This window comes from Ursus americanus, chromosome 3 (assembly GCF_024610735.1).
Source record: "Ursus americanus isolate L20-20 chromosome 3, mUrsAme1.1.p, whole genome shotgun sequence".
Classification (NCBI taxonomy): Eukaryota; Metazoa; Chordata; class Mammalia; order Carnivora; family Ursidae; genus Ursus; species Ursus americanus.
This window is the reverse complement of record NC_142129.1, coordinates 82,632,607-82,652,743: the sequence shown is the minus strand read 5'-3', so window position 1 is coordinate 82,652,743 and position 20,137 is coordinate 82,632,607. Positions and strand designations below refer to the sequence as shown.

The 20,137-nt window shown below is 39.1% G+C and overlaps 2 protein-coding genes across 2 annotated transcripts in view; one reads left to right on the top strand and one right to left on the bottom strand.

The window, feature by feature from the left end:
- CCDC146 (coiled-coil domain containing 146) overlaps positions 1–20,137 on the top strand; it is a 108,721-nt gene that overhangs the window by 26,099 nt on the left and 62,485 nt on the right. The window lies entirely within an intron of this gene.
- On the bottom strand, positions 8,497–14,774 carry FGL2 (fibrinogen like 2). Its single transcript, XM_045793413.2, has 2 exons — positions 14,044–14,774; positions 8,497–11,931 (listed from the first exon to the last, which is right to left on the bottom strand). The coding sequence occupies exons 1-2, from the start codon at positions 14,657–14,659 to the stop codon at positions 11,225–11,227; spliced, it is 1,323 nt and encodes a 440-aa protein (XP_045649369.2). The 5' UTR covers positions 14,660–14,774; the 3' UTR covers positions 8,497–11,224.

Genomic DNA, 20,137 nt, shown 5'->3' with positions numbered 1-20,137 from the left:
CCCTTCACATCTCCTGTCACTCCCAGCACCACGGGGGGAACCCCATGCTCTGTACAGATAGTTTGTGAACTGAATAAAACTGAGCTCTCTCCCACCTTAAAATCCATCCCAGCACAGCCGAAAGGAAACACTGATCTGCCTCCAGAAAGCCTTGGAAAGCAATTTTGATTATCCTGAAGTTTCCTTCAGGGACAGAGGAGGGAGTTCCATAGCACATCATGCAACAAAACTTCCTAAAATTCCTTGTCACAGCAAATGCCTCTCCCACACACTTCTTACCCCCTCTTTAAAAACTCCCCCAGAAACTGTTTCCCACCCCCAAGTTGGTTTTTTTCCCTCCGTATCTCTACCCATCTTCTCCTTGACATCGACCATTTCATTATTTTGTAAAATGGTCTTCAGAGTTCCTCCCAATTTTCCTTCCCACCCAGTATCCCACCATCACCTCACAGACCCAGACACAGAACGGAGCAATCAGTAGGGGAGATAGTAGATACTTAGATTCGAATTTTTCCTTCCCTTAGATTTTCTTGCGTCAGATGTCACCTCTTTGACTTTACAGGCAAATCCCTTTACAGTCTCCTCCATTCCTCTCCCTTCTTTTTGCTACTGAGCCCGGCCACAGAACCCATGCTTCGGCCAAATTAGACACATTATTGTTTTCCGAACTCGCTCCTGATTTTCCCACCCACTGAGGCCCTTGCTCCTCCTATATCCAGCCCACAAGTGCTCTCCTTCACATTTCTGCGCTTCGATATTCTGCTCATCTTTCAAGGGGAGCTCAGAGCCCACCTTTGAACGTCCCACTTCCCGATAGAGTGAGATCACTGTTGCTGCTGTCCATTCCCTGCGTAGTGCTTGTACCTTATGCCACTTATAGTTTTTGTCCTGTATTTTTAAATTAAACTATAGTAGCTTTGGGAACGTTGAAAGCAGGAAGCCTATGCTATTTGTCTTGATATTCCCTGCAAACTCTTCGTTAGCGTACCATCATGTGCATAACCACGCCATTTTCAAGAGTGCCTGTGCTTAGTAATTAGTAAAGCCTTCCACCAAAACAAAACAAACAAACAAACAAAAAAACCACACTACTGAATCACCACTTTACAAAGCAAACTTAAAGAGGAGAAATTTCTTCTGAGTTTCTGGATGCATTTAACCACATCGAGTCTACCTAAAACTCAGAGATTTAAACGTCTAAAGTTAGAAACATCATACCAAGTTAGAATCATCATACATCTATTCTGGTTTTATTTTTGCGGCTGAGCCCCCCCAAGGAATATGCAATAGGGAGGCAATGATTTTCAAATACTTTTTTGGGAAACAAACCTCTTCTTTAAGTGAAACGTAAGGCGGATCCCCAAGATATAAAATGAAAGCACACCTATTCTAGGCGAACAGTGTTTCATGCATCACACATTCTCGTGGTTTCTTCCTACCTGGCTTCCTTTGGCATTCACGAAATACGTCTGCAGAACCTTAGGGACACAGTGAGAAGCTCTACTCTAGTAGTTCAGCAGGTGAAACCCCAGCTCTGTATTCATCATACAAGCGTCAGTCTTCCTGTCCATCACGCATAGCTACTCATGGTATCAGAGCCTCCCTTGATTTGTAATCATTGACTTGATTGGATAAAGACAACATTTTTACCTGAATATAAGACAGAAATAAAAAGTCGCCGTCACTAATACCATTCATTTGTAAGTGATATTTACACTTTTTTAAGAATTATTTTATATAATAAATGAAACTAAGAACTTTGGCATTTACATGAGAAATCTTTTGGCTTCCAAAGAACTTACAAAGTGCTTTGGACTTAAGCAGAATGTTTTTATCAGTGAATTCTGCCATGTAACCATGGAAGTAAAATAGTGTTTGGAGAGCATAGAATACTTGTTTGGCCTTTTCCGTCAGAGTTGTTATAAATTCTGACTTAGCTGCAAAAAGAAAATAATTTTTAACTACTAGGCTAAGTAGGGACATTAACACACTTGAAAATGTATTAATTTTTAAAATATCTCCTGTCAGCAGAATATTATGTAATTGTTTTAGAAAATACAAAAAAAAAATGCCTCACCTTAAATTGAGATTCAACTGGAATCATTTTCCACTTTAAAAATACACACAGAAAGCCAGAGCAGGGGTGATACTGATACTTTTTTTTTTTTTTAAGATTTTATTTATTTATTTGAGAGAGAGTGTGTGTGTGTGTGTGTGTGTGTGTGTGCAAAAACAGGGGGAGCAGCAGGCAGAGGCAGAGGGAGAAACAAACTTCCCGCTGAGCAGGGAGCCCGATGCGGGCCGATTCCAGGACCCCGGGATCATGACCTGAGCCATATGCAGATGCTTAACCGACTGAGCCACCCAGGCGCCCCTGAGATTTCCTTCTGTGTGTACTGTACCTCGGAATCACCATAGGTAATTTGTCATGGAAAATTAGCCCATTTCACGAGAAATATACGAAGAAAGCCGGGAAAGCTGAGAATGGGTAATGGTCCACATATGATAAATAGTTCTCAGGGAACAGAGGTTTGTTTGTTTGTTTTTCAGGGAAGACTTTAGTGAATGTAAAACATTACCTCCCTTTTGCAGCATTAATCACAGCAGACAGAACATTGGAAATGCCCCAAGGAAAGTGTCCAGCACGTGACTGGCACTCAGCAAGTGACAGCTGCTTATAATTATTAGTATTCAGAAGCAAGAATCTCGAAACAAAAATTAAAACAGGTTCCTTAGTTAACTAAAAAAATGTGATATGATCATTACTGATTGGGAAATAAATGTAAACAAGTAGTTTTGTGGACCCTTCTTTGATAAACTTTCATAACATAATCACAAGCTATTTGCTTCTTGCAGAAGATGAGAAAACCAATTTCCAGAGACAGAAACTGAACAAGTTTTCAGATTCTGAATGGTCCCAAATAAGGTGAACCCTTTGTACGAGGCCTTGTAATCGAAAAACAATTTGTCTTAAATAGTATCATCCTTAATTACTTAGGAAAGCCTCGAATGCTAGAGATTAGACTCAGATTTTGAGAGTTTATATAGTTATTATTTGGAAAAAATCACATCCAAAATATTTTGATAAGCATATAGCATCATGGTATATACATAGTAGGCAAATGATACATATTTCTATTAAAATAATAAATATAAGTGTAATATCAGTTATATTAAGGGGCTAAGACAAAAAGCCTGTTTATTTATAAATATGATTTTTGGGGGGGAATTTCAAAAGAAGAATTTATATCCTCAGAGGTATCGTGTAGGTTTCCTTCTGAAAATCACTAATAAAATAATACAGATCTTTTTGAGGTTCTTTGTGATGTCTAGGACGATGCTGATCATGAATTAGCTAGATCATGGCTTTAATTTTGGTTTGCCCCTGGGACTTCAGGTGAGCAAAAGTGCAGAGACAGAATTACATATGGACATGGTGACAGTAGGCTGCTGACCTGACAGAGAAGTTGTCAAGGAGTAGAAGGAGCAGAGTGGAAGGAGCCATGCTAGGGGGTTGTGGAGGAGAAGAGAGGCAGTAAAGAAGGGACATTTCAAGGAATAACAGCAGCATTAATAGCATAGAATTTGTTAGAGGGGATTTAAAGAAAACTACCTGAAGTTCTTTTACGGCAGTCTATTTTAAAGAGCATCGTTCAAAATAAGCTAGCTGTTGGCCCATGGTGATTTTGTTGTATTGACTTTTGACTGTAGGAGTTGCATTATTTATTTTATTTGAATGGGCAGGTTTCCTTGTGTATTATAGCGTGTGTTACAATAGCATACATAAGCCCGCATGTGTATCATACACATACGTCTGTGTATTTATGTGTGTGTACACACCACGGGGGGACCTACCCATATACAGAGGACCACACTCATTTCCAGCTAGACCCAACATTAAGTGAAAATTGCCAGTCAGATTCATTTATAGCTATTTAGTGTATTTTCTAGCTATTTTCACTTTGAAAGCTATTACAAATACAAGATTTCCGTTATTGCTAACTGGGATAACTTTTGGAAGATGCTTTTGAAAGAAATGAGTTTTAATATCATTGTCTCTAAAAATAAAGAGTAAAACCGGTCTCTGGTTAATTCAAGGTTTATTTGTAATTGAATGAATTACACCAGAATTAAAGGTTTATAATCATAGCCAACTAGTACCCTAATGATTTAAAATGATTCTACCTGATTACTCAAGTTTGGGCATTACACTGTTAACAAAGAACATTTTTTGGTTTGTGACCTAGTTCATATTCATATTTCTTTTGCTACACACGCACACACACACAGACATAAACACACCCATTTCGAGGCACCTCGAGGGCTCAGGCAGTTAGGCATCTGACCCTTGGTTTCAGCTCAGGTTGTGATCTCAGGGACGTGCGTTCAACCCCATGCTGGGCTCCACACTGGGCAGGGAGCCTGCTTAAGAGTCTCTGTCTGCCTCTCCCTCTGCCCCTTCCCGGCTCACACGAGCGCTCGCTCTCTCTAATAAATAAACAAATCTCTAAAACAACAATAACACACAGTATCCTACATGACAACACTCCGACCGCACACGGCTCCGCCTCCCGGAACACGCAGTATCTGAGGCTTCCTTAGGTCACTGCCTTCTCCCTTCACTGTGAAGTGACTGCCTAAGTCACGAGCAATGATTTCTAGAATACCATGTCTAGACTACCATCACCGCTTTTAACACATCCAGTAACTCATCAAAATAGCGATGCCGGCAGAAGCAAGGAAAAGCACCTCTCAGTCTAGAGAACTAACATAACATAATAAAAATTTAAAAAATAATAATAATCTAGAGAAAGCTGCTGCAGTGGGAATAAATCTCTGCCCTCTCCATGAGGCAGCAGCTGTGTGACCTCTGAAATGACAGTTACAGGGCGGGTGGATGGGCTTAACTGTGCTGGTTCCTCCTTATCTCCAACCCGTCTTCCCTGGAGGTCTTTGCTCCGTGGACACTTATTTACTAGGTTATCTCATCTAGGCCCATTGATGCATTACCGTCTACATTCTAGTGTTTCTGAATATAGAAATGTATTTCTCTTTTTTCTTTTTAAAGATTTTATTTATTCATTTGAGAGAGAGACAGAGAGAGCACAAGCAAGGGGGGGGGAGGCAGAGGGTGAAGCAGACTCCTCGCTAAGCAGGGAGCCTGATGCAGGGCTCAATCCCAGGATCGTGGGATCACGACCTGAGCCAAAGGCAGAGGCTTAATGATGGAGCCACCCAGGCGCCTCTAGAAATGTATTTCTGAACCCTAGATGTCTTCTCTGAACATCATGCTAATATCCAAACGCCATCCACTTGGATGTATTATCCATATCTGAACTTAGAATGTTCAAAACTGCTGACCACCACACCTGACGCCACCCCCGATACACTTCCCAGACAGGCTCCCCCTGCAGCCCTCTCCACCTCAATTAACAGCAGCTCCATCCCTCACAGCTGCTCCGGCCAAAATCCTGTCCTTGTGATATCTCTGATCTTTTTGCCGTCCACCCCGATCTTTGATCAGCAAATTTTAAGGATCCACTTCACTGCAAGCGCCATGGTGCACATCTCTCTCCAGGATCATTGCAAACACTGTCAGACTAGTGTTCATGCTTCAATCATATCTCCCAGCCGTGTAGTCTCCACTCAACAAGGGTGATCCTTTTAAAACAGGATGACATCCTGTACCCCTCTGATCAAAACCCTTGGGGCTCTTACCTACTCAGAGTAAAAGGCAGAATTCTTACCATGACTTGCAAGGTCTAGATGGTCTGGCAGCTGCCACCCCACTCCATACTTAACCGCAGCTCCCCAAGTTCTCTCTGATCTCATCTCCTAAACCCCCTCTACCCTAAACGGTTTTTCCTACACTTGCTTCCTTGCTGACCCGAAAACATGCTAAGCACCTTTGCACCTGATGCTTCCTTTGCCTGGATAGCTTCTCCCAGCCATCCACCTGGCTCATTCTCTCATATCTTTAAGTTTCTGTTCAAATGTCTCCCCAGACTGCCTATATAAAATAGCGTCCTTCCTGTCATACTCCTTATCTCCTTTGCCCTGTTGAATTTTTTATGGCATTTCTTATATATTGTTTACTTATTCATTTCCTCTGGTAAGATATAAACTCCCTGAGCATAGGGTTTTTGGTAACTGATATAGCTTGGCTTTCTAGAAGACTGTCTGACACGTTGTAGACAGTAAATATTTTTTGAATGAATTACACCTGAATCCACTCCAACATTTCTATTTCCATATGTCCTTTAGTTCCAAGGCATTTCTGGCTTCTTAATTTTAATTAGCATGAGCTGCTATTGAAACTAGGTTTGTGTCAACTAATCAAGCAAACTATTAGAACCAAACACATCTGCTCAAGCTAGCCCATTGAATCCAGAACTTCTGGTAAATATTGCCATATCAATAGATTGAGTCACATCTGAAAGTCTGTTTTTTCTTCCTTTGTCAAGCAACCTCAAAATCTGTCTGCACATGTCTTCCCCAGCTTTCTACTGATAAAAAAAAAAAAAAGCAAATTTGTGTAAAGGCTTCTTCTCCAATTTGACTTCATAATTGACATGAGAGCATGCCCTGGTTACAGGTCTGGAGAGGCCAAGGAGTGGGATGAAGGAGCTTAAAAGGACAATTAAGATCTCTCCCTCAGAAAAAAAAAGCAACACTGTCTTCCAGCAAGATGAGCCTTCTCAATGTGGGGGAGGGGTCACTTCAAGGAGCAAAGGAGGCGCATTCACATCTGGGAATTCAGGGGACTGAGTTCTCCAAGGAAACCCAATTTTCCTCATTTCTATTCTCATTTCCAACTCTTCCCAATCAATAAACAAAAGAAACCTGGCACAGATATGATTCAGTAGACATTGCATTTTGGCAAGACCCAGAATGAGTTAGTTTGGATTCAGCCAACGCTGCCTGTTACCTCTGGGGAGAGGGAGGAGATTGGAACTGAAGGTGGTTTGCAAAGGGGTCTTTAGTCTAATTGTAACTTTTTAAATTAAAACATTCATGGATTTTGTATGAGTAAAATTAATTTCAAAATTACAATATGGTATAAGAAGTATGAAAAAAAACTTTTATCTTTAGGAACACAGGTAGACCAATCACTGTCTGTTCTGGTACTGCCATACCCCTCCGCGTGACATGTGTCCAGAGGCATGTTCCCAGAACCCCTTGTAACAAAGGCTTGCCAGTGCATGTACCCAATCTACAGTATATCTTATCCTCTCTGGCCATATTTCCCCCTGGCTTCCACCACTTCTTGCCTGTGTTCACCTGTATTCACAACCTCCCAAATCCTCCGATTTGACAGTATCAGCTCCTTCCCCAGTTATAACTCCATCTTCTTTACACTACAGCTCTTTATCTATGGTAACATACTCATGAACAATTTTGAATAACAACACGGTCTCAAATTGGCTCTACATCCTAGCCGAAGAGATTGATTTCAAGGTAGAACCCTTGTTGAATAATGTAATGTATAATGAGGAATATACAGGATGGTGTAGGACCCAAGAAGAGAGGTACCAACTCCCTCCTAATGTTCTCAGAACAGACTGCCCCAAAGAGAGAACTATTTAGGATGATGATGATGATACACTCACACACACACACACACACACACACACACACACACACACACGTTCTAGGTGTTTCATACGTATTATCTCATTTAATCCTCTCAATAACTCTGTCAGGCAGAATCTTTTTTTTTTTTCCAGGCAGATTCTACTGTTATCCATTTTATAACTGAAAGAACCAAGGGACAGTGAGATTAAGTGACTTTGCTTGTGATCACACAGCTTACAAAGGGTGGAGCTGAAATTCAAATCTAACAAGACCAGCTCCTGAGTTCTTGCTCTTAATCACTAGCGGTAAGACGTAACTCAGCAGGGGCTGAGGATGGCATTCTATCTCTACCAAGGCAACAGCACGCACAAAATAGCAAAAACCTCAGAAAACCTGGGGATTATTCGAGAACAACAAGGCATTCAGTATGGCAGGAGTATACGTAGTGGCAGAAAAGGACAGTGAAAGGGGAGGCAGAGATCAATTTGCCAAGGGGTTTATTTGCTAGATTTTCATCCTGTAGGAAATGAGGAGTTGCTGGAAGAGTATGATCAGAAGTGTATTTCTGAATAGTCCCCGTGACAGTGAAATGGAGGGTGGGTTGGAACAGACTGAATCTGGAGGCAGGGTAACTCTGAGCAAGCGTTTGCATTACCCAAAGGAGCGGGTGAGGGCTGAGCCAGGGCAGCAACTTTAATGATGGAAAAAGATGGAGCTGAAAGCTGCAAAAGGAAACTGAAACTTGTGTCTTTCCAACGTGTCAACAGTATTCTGGAGGGAAATAAGATAATGGTGTTCCTGTATTTGCCCCTGTCTTCCTGTTAATGAAACAGAACTCATTAAAATCTTTATAGAGTCAAAGGTAAAGTCTAATTAGGTAAACACTACGCAACTTTTCAGACAAGAGTAAATATATAAATGTTATTTTACAAACAGTAATATTTAATGTTTCCACACTGCAGAAATAAATAGATGTGATGATTAAATCTTTTCTTTTACAGGGTTGTTAAAGACATAAACCTACTTACACATAAAAGAAAATAAGAATTCTAAACAAAAGCTTATCAGGTTGACATTACCCATCACTTTTACTTTTAAAACCTTTCCTTGAGTAGCCATTCAAAAATAAGGACCAGCAAATTTTGTTACCAGGATATCTTTCATGCTTCAGATGTTTAAGCTCTTTATTTTACTGGACAGATGTGTCATTAGTTCATTTGAAGCCTTACTGCTTATAAGAAAAACTTGATTTTCCTTCTCAGCAATGAGTAAATTAGTTTCACTTGGAATTTCTAAGGACTAATTTTAGTCAACATTTTCAAAGAATGATAAAGCTCAGAAATAAAGTCTTAATTAAGATAACAAATATTAGCCTTTAAAATGGAACCAAGACTCTGAAATATTTGTTACTAATCAATCCACATTTACGAACATTAACATATATTAGTGAATAGTTATGTTAAGGCAAAAGACTCTCAGATATAATCTATTTCCATCAACATGTTAAAGATGATCAAAGTATAAAATATAGTTTATAAATGACACGAAATGATTTCAAAAAGGAATTTCTATGTCACAGAACTTTCTATTAGAAAAGTGCCATAAAAGTATAATTGAAAATGAAATTTGACCCTTTGAAATAAGGTGAAAAAGATAAAAGGACAAGCTTTTGAGTATTTACATGGATTAATGAATTATTTGCCAAATCTCCTGAAATGATACCTCGTTTCCATTAAGTCAGTGGACACTCACTACATGAGCTATTTTCTTTAGAACTTATTTTGTGAAGAGTCCTTTTTTTTTTCATTGTGAGAAATAGAAGTTTGAGAGGATAAGATCCTGCCTCATTAGTCCGTTTTTGATCACAGAAAGTGACTTAAACCTACACATACATTAAAAATTACATATAGTAAATGAAAACACTCTTATCTGAAATAAATACATTGTATAATATCAAAATCTTTGTGCTCTTTTTTTAAAAGAAAAGAAAGAGAAATAAAGAATAAATCAGTTACATTTACATTTATTAAACTATTGAGTAGATATGAAGCCTTTGAAATCTACAATGATATTTTACATTTTGGTCATAATTCTATCTGCATTTCTCTTGCTTTAACATTTTAATAGTGTTCATAATAACCTAATTTTCATCATGTGTACCTGAAAACTTTTGAATGTCATGTATTTTTTAAAGAATATCTTGCTTCTTTTTGGTTAGAATTTTCTATATTATAGGGCAATTTTTGAAAAAGTTAATTTGTTACCTAAAGCAGCTATCCTCCTTAATCATTTTCGAAGGAGTAAAATTGTATATTTATGAGTTTATTTTGAAAACTTGGTTACTGTAGTAGAAACAAATTAGAAATTAAAGATGAAATATATTTCTATGACCCACATATAGTATATTATTTCAAATTTTATTCTAGAATATCTTTAAAATGTTCGACAGAATACTACTGTTCTCTCTGAAATGACCCCTTTTTAGTGATGAAATTTTACACATTATTTTTTATAATCTTTTAAAAATGATACCTACACTCCAGAATTAGTGAATTATAAAAGTTTCAGATATTTTATTTTGGTTAAAAAGAAATAAACACCTGTATTTAAATCTTTAAAAAAAAATAAGTAATACACCAGTTAGGATTGAAATACATAATATTACTATTCTATATACTTCAAAATTCTTATGTCCTATAAAACTTAGCTTTCTATGAAGTGAATCCTCTAATGAAATTATTGCTTTGGATATAAATGCTTTGGCCTTCAGAGTATTCTAGTCTATAAATAAATGCTTCATGCCCCACCCACACCTACCCTTCCTAAAGAAAGCCTACCAGTAGTCACGCACAGTAGGGAGCAATCTTAAATTAAAAACTATTGTGCATACAGAGCAAAGGAAGCTAAATTTTATATTAAAGCAGTTTTCACCATCCAATACCTAAGGGTTATTAACTGTGAATTAATTACCTTTGAACAATGGTCTTTAAGGTTGAATTTTCTGAATGCTTTTAGGAGTGACATTATGCTACCACCTTCAAAATATTTTAAATGACAAATATTTTACATTTCACAAATAGTACCTGAACAGGTTTAATTATATATATTTCCCTTCATCTGGGAACTGTAGGGTCTTCATGAACCAAAGTAAATGCCATAAATTGAGAAAGTTTATCTCCTAATGAGGATTAGGGCATTCAGAGACAAAGAAATACCCAATAACTGAGGATGGCCTGAAAAGAGTGATCTACCTTTAAATGTGTTTAAGTCATAATAAAAATTCAGATTACTTGTGTAAAAATCCAGCCTGCTAAATAAACAATGAATTCATAATTATAGTGAGTAATACAAGTAAATAGAAAACTTCTCAATTAATAGAAATTAAGAAAATCATAAATCTAATGTGTAATTCTCAGTACTCCCACTTGCTTTGCAAGTATTCATTTGGACAACAGTATAACAGCAACAAAGAAGTCCTTTAAAATGTGTATTTTTTCAGCTTTATTTCAAATGCTGTGCAGCATAAGGACCCACTGCTTAGACATAAAGTTTTAGTCATAGAAAAGGAATATGAAACATATTCCAAAGTGCTGAAGGAATTAATTGCCCTACTAGGTAATGAATACTCAGGAGAATGAGCATTAGTGATTTATGGCTTAAAGTGCTTGGGTCTAATCATCATTTTGGCCTCTTTGAAGGAGGACTTATAGCCACCAGGCTGTGCCTCACTTATCCCAGGCCAGGTGCCCCAGAAAATCCCGTTACGGACACCTCTGTATTTTTGGTGATAATATTTGCCATTTAAGTTTGCAGAAAGACACGCATCAAACCACCAGCCTGAACTGTAATAGAGCCCACAGTTCCCAGAGGGGTATCGGTCATTGTCCCTATCTGGGGTGGTGAAAAACTTCAGATCATGGTTGTAATGTTTACTGAAATGTAAGGCATCTCCAGCTGTGCCATTATAGTTACCGATGTGCAAACGGTATCTGAGAAACTCATTGGCCACGTAAAACTGATCATACAAGGCATAGAGCTTGACACCGTTAAAGTCTTCAAGATCTATTCTTAGAATCATTTCCTTACTCTTGGTCAAAAGATGAATTTTATCGTTCCCCAGCCAAAATTCTCTTCTGAGGTTGCCAAAGCCTACTTTGTAGTCTTGCCACGTTCTGGTGAAGTTGGTGCTTCCGTCGAGACGGGCCTGCAGCACTGTCCAGCCTCCACCCGTGGTCTCCATATCACAGAACACTTCGAAGCTACTATTTTTGGGATCCGGTGTAACTCTGTAGATCTCACTGCTCCTTTTGCCTATTGTGTAGTAGTCAGAGCAATCTTTATATATTAGATGTTGAACTGAATGGGGAAGAAGAGAAAGGCATTGGACTCTGTTAATAAAAACTACGCATCTTAGAAATTCTTTATATTTACAAAAGCAGTTTGATAATTCAATCAAAGGTGTTAATGAAACCCTGCTCTGGAAAACTTACTTGAACCTGTTTAGCAAACGTTTATTAAGGCCTCAGAGTAAGAACTTGTTGCTATAAAAGCAGACAAGGCTTTCCAACATGGCTCTTGGTTGGTAATCATAGTGATAATGTTCACAACGAACAAGATCTCTGTCAATAAAGAAGTTTTAGTAATTTAGTTAATATTTAGTGAGTGCTACTTATGTACCTTTGGCATTCTGCCAAAGACTTGACATTTTCACACTTAGTCTGCACATTGACCTTATGATGTAGGTATTGCTTCCAATCTGTAGGTGAGGATATTTAGGCTCAAAGACAATCAGTGGCTTGCCTAAGTTCACAGAAGCATTGAGTGGCAGAACCAGGACCCATACTGAGTTCTGGCTGGCTGTGAAGTTTGTTTTTTAACTACTGCATTCCTTGGTCCTAAAGGTCAGATGTCCAACTCCCCTGAACTGCATTCCACATATACAGAAAAAGCCCAAGTTTCTTTCTATTTCCTTTCACCTCAAGGGGCCGATACCTTCCTCTGTCATAAAGTTTTAGAGGATATGTTCCAAAAGATGTGTTAAAATTCTAATGTACACAACTAATCATAAATTCACATTTGTTTTACTCACTTGACAACTAAATAAAGAAGATTAAGTAAAAAAAAATTTTTTAAATAATATACCAGTTTTCTTATTCTGAACTTATTATCTGGAAAGTATTTAGCCAGTGTTTCATATGTTTGGTTTCTAGAAAGAAACAACAGGTGGTTGGTTATCCAGGGTAAGTGTAATAATCAGTTAACATGGTTCTGTAGAAATCGAATACAGATATTTACGCTCAAATATTTCTTATGAAGATCTGGGCCAGATAAGGTAAATTTAATATGAACTACTCAGAAAAAAATTTATCCATGTGTTTTTAGAGTATTCCTATATTTCCCCCAAACTTTTAGTACAAAACTAGATGGTAGGGTCTTGCGCATATCATTACAAGTTGCCACGCAACATCAAACTTAATGTGTGCCCAGAGATTTCACTAAGACGTGAGCCTCTGCCTTGCAGTGCAGGATACATTCAGATACAGGCTGCCAGGAATATGAGCAACAGTGGTCCTTGAAAGCCCTGCCTACCTTCAGATCCCTGGCTGATCCCCTAGGGATGGAGCACACATGAGGTGCTTCCAAATGAATGTGATCTCTGTCCCAGGCACCATATCCCTTCAACCTTAGCTCATGGTAAGTGGAGGTCCTAATGCAGAAATGGCTTTCCAAAGTGTAGCAAGACCATCAGCAGCACTGTCCCAGGAACTCAGGTAGAAAGCCAGCATTTGGAGGAACCAGTGCCACAGCTAGAGGTTTGCGGGCATAGCAGTAGTAGTTAAGTAGTTAAGTCAAGTAGTAGTAGTTAAGTCTGTGGTCTCCTGGCATGCCAAAACTCTTCCCTTAAAATGCTTTTGGGTCACTGGAAGCAAAAAGTTCTGCACACATGAAGCCACATAGCTGCTTTTATTCCATCAATAAAAGCTCCTGTTTTCACTAGATATTTGGGATTATGAACTGCAGATAAGCTAAAATCTTTCAAAGATTTCTTGTGGCCACATGAGAAAGAGCAGTCAGCCAACCACAGGGAACTGATTTCCAATGAACAAAGCATCACTGGAAATACTGCCATATTGCTGTTGTTTTCAAACATCTTGGTGAAGAGATGAGTTAAATGCACTGAAACATTAGGAACTAATATCACTTGACTCTAGTTTGTATGTAGCTCTGGCATTAGCAAATAAACTCCTTGAAATCGGAAGTGCTTTCACAAGATATAGAACTAATTATGATTTTTATAATTCTTATATGGTCACATTTGCAAAGATACTAGTTTTTCCTGTACTACCTTGATGACTAAAAGGCTTACTTTACGTCATGCATTTAACTTATTTGCTCAGGTTAATGTTTACAGATACTGTCTAGCTGTATAATATTCATGAACAACTGATAAGAAAACATTGTACGTACCTGGGCGTGACTGTATTTGTTCTTGAATGGGACACTTAGACGAACACTTGCCATCCAAACTATTGACAACCGAAGTTAGATTTGCCACTTTGCTATCAACATAATTTTCTATGTTGTTCATATTTACAAGATTGAGCTTCTCCAGGCGACCCTGAAGCAGGTCGATCTCCTCCTTTGCATTCTTCAGGTCAGAGGACAGCTTGTTCACCTCACTCTCTAACTCTCGAACTCTGTTGTCATCGGCTTCTCCCAGGGATCCTGGGCTAGGTGACAGCTGTCCATTTCTGCCCGGGTCCCGGCTGTCATCAGCCTGCAATTTGCAGTCCTGGCAAGATTTCTTCAGGCTATTTACCATTTCCTTGAGGTTCTGCACTTCCTTGAACACCTCCTCAATCCTGCCCAACTGCCTGGGGAGCTGAATCGTCAACGGAGGCAGGCTCACCTGGTAGGGGCATTCGCCTCCTTCCTCGCATTTCCCTCTGCTTTCCAGTCTCAGCGGGCAGGCATCCCGGGCCGTTTCGTCTTTGATTTCCTCCGTTTCATTGTTTGCCACAACCAACACGCCGTAAGCAGCAAGGACTGCCGAGCTCAGCCAGCAGAAGCTGGCTGGCTTCATGTCTGCAGCGGAGGCGCTCACCCCAGCAGGGACGCGTGCGGGCCGCTGCCGCCGCCGTTTTAAAGCTGCCTGCCTGAGTCAGGCGTTCTGTGTTCTCAGAGAAGGGCGGGAGCGCTTGCATCACCGGTTTCAGAAACACAGAGGAAGAGGGGACTGTCCTCTTTGCACGCAGCTTGCCAAGACCTGTTATTGATTCTCAGAATAATACGCATCAGAATTACTGTAGCTGATTGGATGCACGTATTCCTCACCTTTCACTTTTATCATTTAGTTTCTAAAGCACAAGAAAAAAAATCTTGAATTTCACAGTAATTATCCTTGAAATAAACTGTACCTAATGCCACCGGGAAAAACTAGCTTTTGAAGATAAAAATGAACGTGCTAGCTATCCAGACAGAAGAACAGAAAGTTTACAAGAATGGAAATGCTGTGGGTTTTTTTTTTTCCTTTTTAGAATGGGGTCATCGAGGAGCCTGTATATTTTTCATGTTGGACTTTCAGGTGAAACCTTAAGCCCTTGAAATTTTTTAGAAATACGCCAAGAAGTGCAGCTTTCTGACTCATGTCATACACTTCTGTTTCATCTATTTGAAAAAGGGAAGAAAACTGGTAGAGAGAAAGGGGTGGCTTTCCATTCCTCTGGCCCTAGCACAGCGTAGTGGAAACGTCTGTATGACAAAAACACATTTAAAAGTACATCATTGCCTTCCATCAAAACTAGCAGCCTTCTCCTTCGCCTTCACCATTTTTGTGATTGTACGGTCACGTTCTGCAGTTGCCCACCAGTGAGTCTTTGAACTCTTCCGGGCTCTGCTCTGATTCTCCTCCTGTCCCCAGCATCTTTGCCTTCCCTTCCCACTGGCAACCCTGTGTCGGCGCTGCCTCCCACAGTGGGTCCCTCCACCTCCTCTCTGTGCCTCTTGCTCTGTCACTGCCTTGCCCAAACACGTGTCTGCACGCTTGCCTTTTCAAACTTTTCTTGGTTTAAACCTTTTTTTCACAGTTTTCAACCTTTTCTCCTCAGAAGCTGAGGGGCAGGAAGGGGGAAGAACTTCAAATGGAGAAACAACCTACTTTTAATTTGTTTTGCATCTTGGCATCTCAGGTTTTTATTTTAAAAATGATTTTTTTGGCTTTAAAAATCATTTCAAAATAATTGATATGGATAACAATCCAAATTCTTGATTGTATTACTCAAGGTACTCTATAATCGATCTCCTATTTATTTCTCTGACTTGATGTCCTGTGACTTTTTTATATATCCTCTTCATTCCAGCCAGGTACCCTACTCACCCTAACTCTTCATGTTCTCTAAATGTGTCGGGTCGCTTTACACTTTGGCAACTGTATTTACTCCTGAATACTTGGAAGAACTGGATTCCACCCCTGGATCCACCTCTTACTGGAGGTATAGATCATTACCTTCACTGAGCCTGGGTTCCTACAGCTGTGAAAGAGGTATCTGGCTATTCTTCCCACATATGAGAATGATAATTATAAAAACTTTGAATGAAGTGTGTTACCAAATGTGGTATATAAGTGTAACATTCTTTCCAAACAAATTTATCAAACACGGTCTGCATACCTTATGCCTCATTTTCCTCCATATTCTTCCAACTTTTTAAAAAATGAAGTTTGTTTTCTCCTCACTCCATTCAGTGCAGTCAAACCAATTTAGACAAAAATCTTTAAACTTTCTGATTAAAAATATCTAATTAATCTCTTAATTTCATTTTCTCTCCTCACTTGCTCTTAAATTGTGACACTCTCCTGTTGTGAGGGGAGAAATAGGTGAATGAACAGATCATTTTAAAAGAAAGAGAATGATGATAGTATAGATAATACATAAAAATATTTTATAAAGTAGAAATATATAGGAATAATATTTAGTTTAAGGTACATTACTAAATGCCTTTAACTGGCTAGGGTATAATCTATATATTTAGCCAGTTAATTATTAATGAAGGACCTTCTATATATATTCAGCACTATGCTATATCATATATAAAATGCATGCCATGGCCTCATTCATTCATTTATTCATCCATCCACCATCCCTCCATCCATCATATATTAGCTGAGCATCCTTTACATGCTAGACACTACTCAAGCTACACTAGCGAACAAATCAAACAAAAATCCCTTTTTCCTTCTCAGGCAGCGCTGCTGAGGACCTTGGATTTTCTTCACATTGGACTTTGAAGTAAATCATAAGCACTTTTAAAAGTTCCTGAACCTAAGAAAAGTGCAGCTTTCTGACTCTTGCCGTAGGCTTTTGTTTCATCTTTCTGAATCAAGGATTTGCTTTTCCAAGCACTGCTGCTGCTTCTTGGCCCCTGCAGCCCCACCTAGCCAAGCGTCAGTGACAAGGTTCCACCTAAAAAGCTTGGATGCGCTGTGGGAACTGGCTTCTGCCCCTTAAGGACCCATAAAAAATTCCCCAAATAAAGGTAGAGAACTGCTTTCATCAGTTCTCAGTGACACTGGCAGGTGATCCTCTGGGTTCTCAATTTAAAAAATCACTGGTCACTTACTGCAGGCAGACACTAAGTGACTACAACATGAAAGAGGTTCAACCTGACTAATGAGTTTACAACCCACGGGGCCAGAGAGTGTGTGCTACAATTATTGGAGAAGCTTTCACCAATACTATGTCACTATATCCTTCCATCTCTACAGTTATGTGCATTTGCAGATGAACAAAGAAAGGGCTCAAGGCCTTAAATACTTGCCTGTTTTATAGTTTTTAAGACACAGAGTTGGAATTTGAACCTGGATCTGACTCCAAAGTTCATGTCTTTTCTCCCATGCCACACTGCCACGTAGGGGGAAAGATAATACTGGAGAGGTATACTGGTACCATGTTGCGAGAACCTGGTGCTTAATCACTGCTTAGATCAATGGGGAGCCACTGAAGATTTCTGAGCAAGGGAATAATATAATCATTTAAGCACCTTGGAGAAATTTATCTATCAATGAAATACTTGATGCACTGGAAAGGGAAAGATTAGGCAAGGAGAGCCATTTAGAGGTCATTTAAATAGTCCAAGTTTTTGTTTTCCAGTGTGTTTCCTGGAACATGAGTAACTAGATGCTGATGAATAGAGTTTCAGGACTAGCGGATCTGAGAAATAGCATATGGCTGGCCAAGAGGGAAGTGATGTATGCTGCATTTTTCAAATGTTAGTTAACAATAGGAACCTTCCCCCGCCAACCCCAGGACCATTTTTAGGAATGGATCTTCTACTAGATACCAATAGGAAATGGGAGTCCTAGGTGAGAGGTATTAGTGTGACGGCAGGAAGGGTGGTAAAGGGATTGCAGACGTTATTACTAAGGAGTGATAGAAGCCATGAGATCTGATCACTGATCAGAAATGGAGGGAAATGGAGAACTGTGAAATATGACCCTGGTTGAAGTTAAGTAATGTGGCAACGAGAGCAGTAGGTTGGGGAGAGTGTGGAAGTATCAGTTCTATTCTGAATACATTGACAAACCATTAAATAGAAATATCTACCAAACAGTTAGACATTTAGCTATGAAATCATCACGGAATACATGTGGATATCAACTTGAAACCACAGGAACCAAGGGGATGGTCAAAGAAAGAGGACAAAAACCAGAAGAGTGCAGTGTCGTGAAGACTAGGAGAGAAAGTTTCAAGCAGGCAGTTATCAGATAATCAAAAATTTGAAGAGCTGACTTTTTGTCCTCAGCACCTATGGAATTCCCATCATCTGACCTTCACCTTTTGCCTCCTCCCTTTTGCTGGAAACTCTTTCTGGATTTTCTCATGCCCAGTCTGCCCTGACTTGAGTATCATCCTCTGAGTCTTCATGGCAGTGTCAGAATCTTCCCTTCTTGCCCACATCTGCCTTCAACCCAGAACTGACACGTTATGCCCATTTACAAATTGGTTTTTTGGATCTAAACAAATTATTTAGCACCAACATATGGCGGAATTTCTATAAGCCACATATGAAAATTAATTGCATCAGTCTATATTCACAACATATTCATACTTCTTTATTGTTTTCTTATTCAAAGTATATTCAAGGGAGGATCTGCATTTACTGTATTTGGGTCAGACTTCAAAAATAAATTTCCATTTCCTCTAATGCAGTTTTTTTTTTAAAGGAAACACTTTATGTCTCTATTTGTACCAAAGGAAGTTAATATGACAATCATTATTTATAGCATTGAGATGTTTTCACTGATATTACATGTATTAACATATTTTAGTTTCTGATTTATTAAATTCAAGAGCATTTGATTATACTTTAGGGACTATGTCCTTTTAGGATAATAAAGAATTTAAAACATTCACGTTTTAAACTACTTGATTTGAAATGTCAACAGTAAATAATGTTTATTTTAATATTCCTTAGGGGTCTTTGTCCTTGTTCATTATAATTTCACAGAAAGAACTTAAACTGATACCCTGATTTCAGCAACCCATAGAGAGATCAAGAATTGCCTGATTTTGGGGGCGCCTGGGTGGCACGGTGGCACAGCGGTTAAGCGTCTGCCTTCGGCTCAGGGCGTGATCCCGGCGTTCTGGGATCGAGCCCCACGTCAGGCTCCTCCGCCATGAGCCTGCTTCTTCTTCTCCCACTCCCCCTGCTTGTGCTCCCTCTCTCGCTGGCTGTCTCTATCTCTGTCAAATAAATAAATAAAATCTTAAAAAAAAAAAAAAAAAAAAAAGAATTGCCTGATTTTGGTTAAAACTAGAATAATAGTTGATGGTTTCTTCAGTTTGTCTTGCAAGTATCTCACTAGCGTAGAGGCAGACTAGAAATCTCTCTAGTATGGACCTACTATGAAAGATCCATTATGCGAATCCTTAAGGGTTGTGGTTCAAAAAAGAAACATCCAAGGGTCCACTCTTTATTAGACTACAGAATATATAATTATCTGACATGCAAATGGCCCAGACCTTCAGTGGGGTACTCAGGGCTCCTCAGCTAAAATTTTATGAAACTGGAATGTCCCATGGGAGTCTTGAGACGTCTATCAGTCATTACCTATCAACAGAATCTCTTTTTACCATGTATCCCACACCAAGCCCGGGATCATCCAAGAGATCCATGGGCATGACATCTAATTTTGCTATCATCTGATTTCCAGAGACTTAGAAAACTTCAAATGACCAATGTTGGAGAAACAAAATGTATTTATTTTTATTTCTTTATCGAAAATTGATCTTATTTCCTTTTATATTCCTGAAACAAAACAAAAAATAAAAACATAGTAAAGAAATCATGAAAATCAAATTGTGCCTTTCTTTCTTTTTTTGTCTCAGATCATGGCTTTCTGCGCCTTCTCTTTGTGCCTCATTGTTTCTGGTAGTTATTTCCTATCAAATCACTGCAAACCCTGAATTAGCAAATATGGAACCATTGCTCCCAAGGGACATACTGGGTTAGGTTTCTGTGAGCCTCTGGTCATAATATTTTTGTCAACCGATCAATACATAAC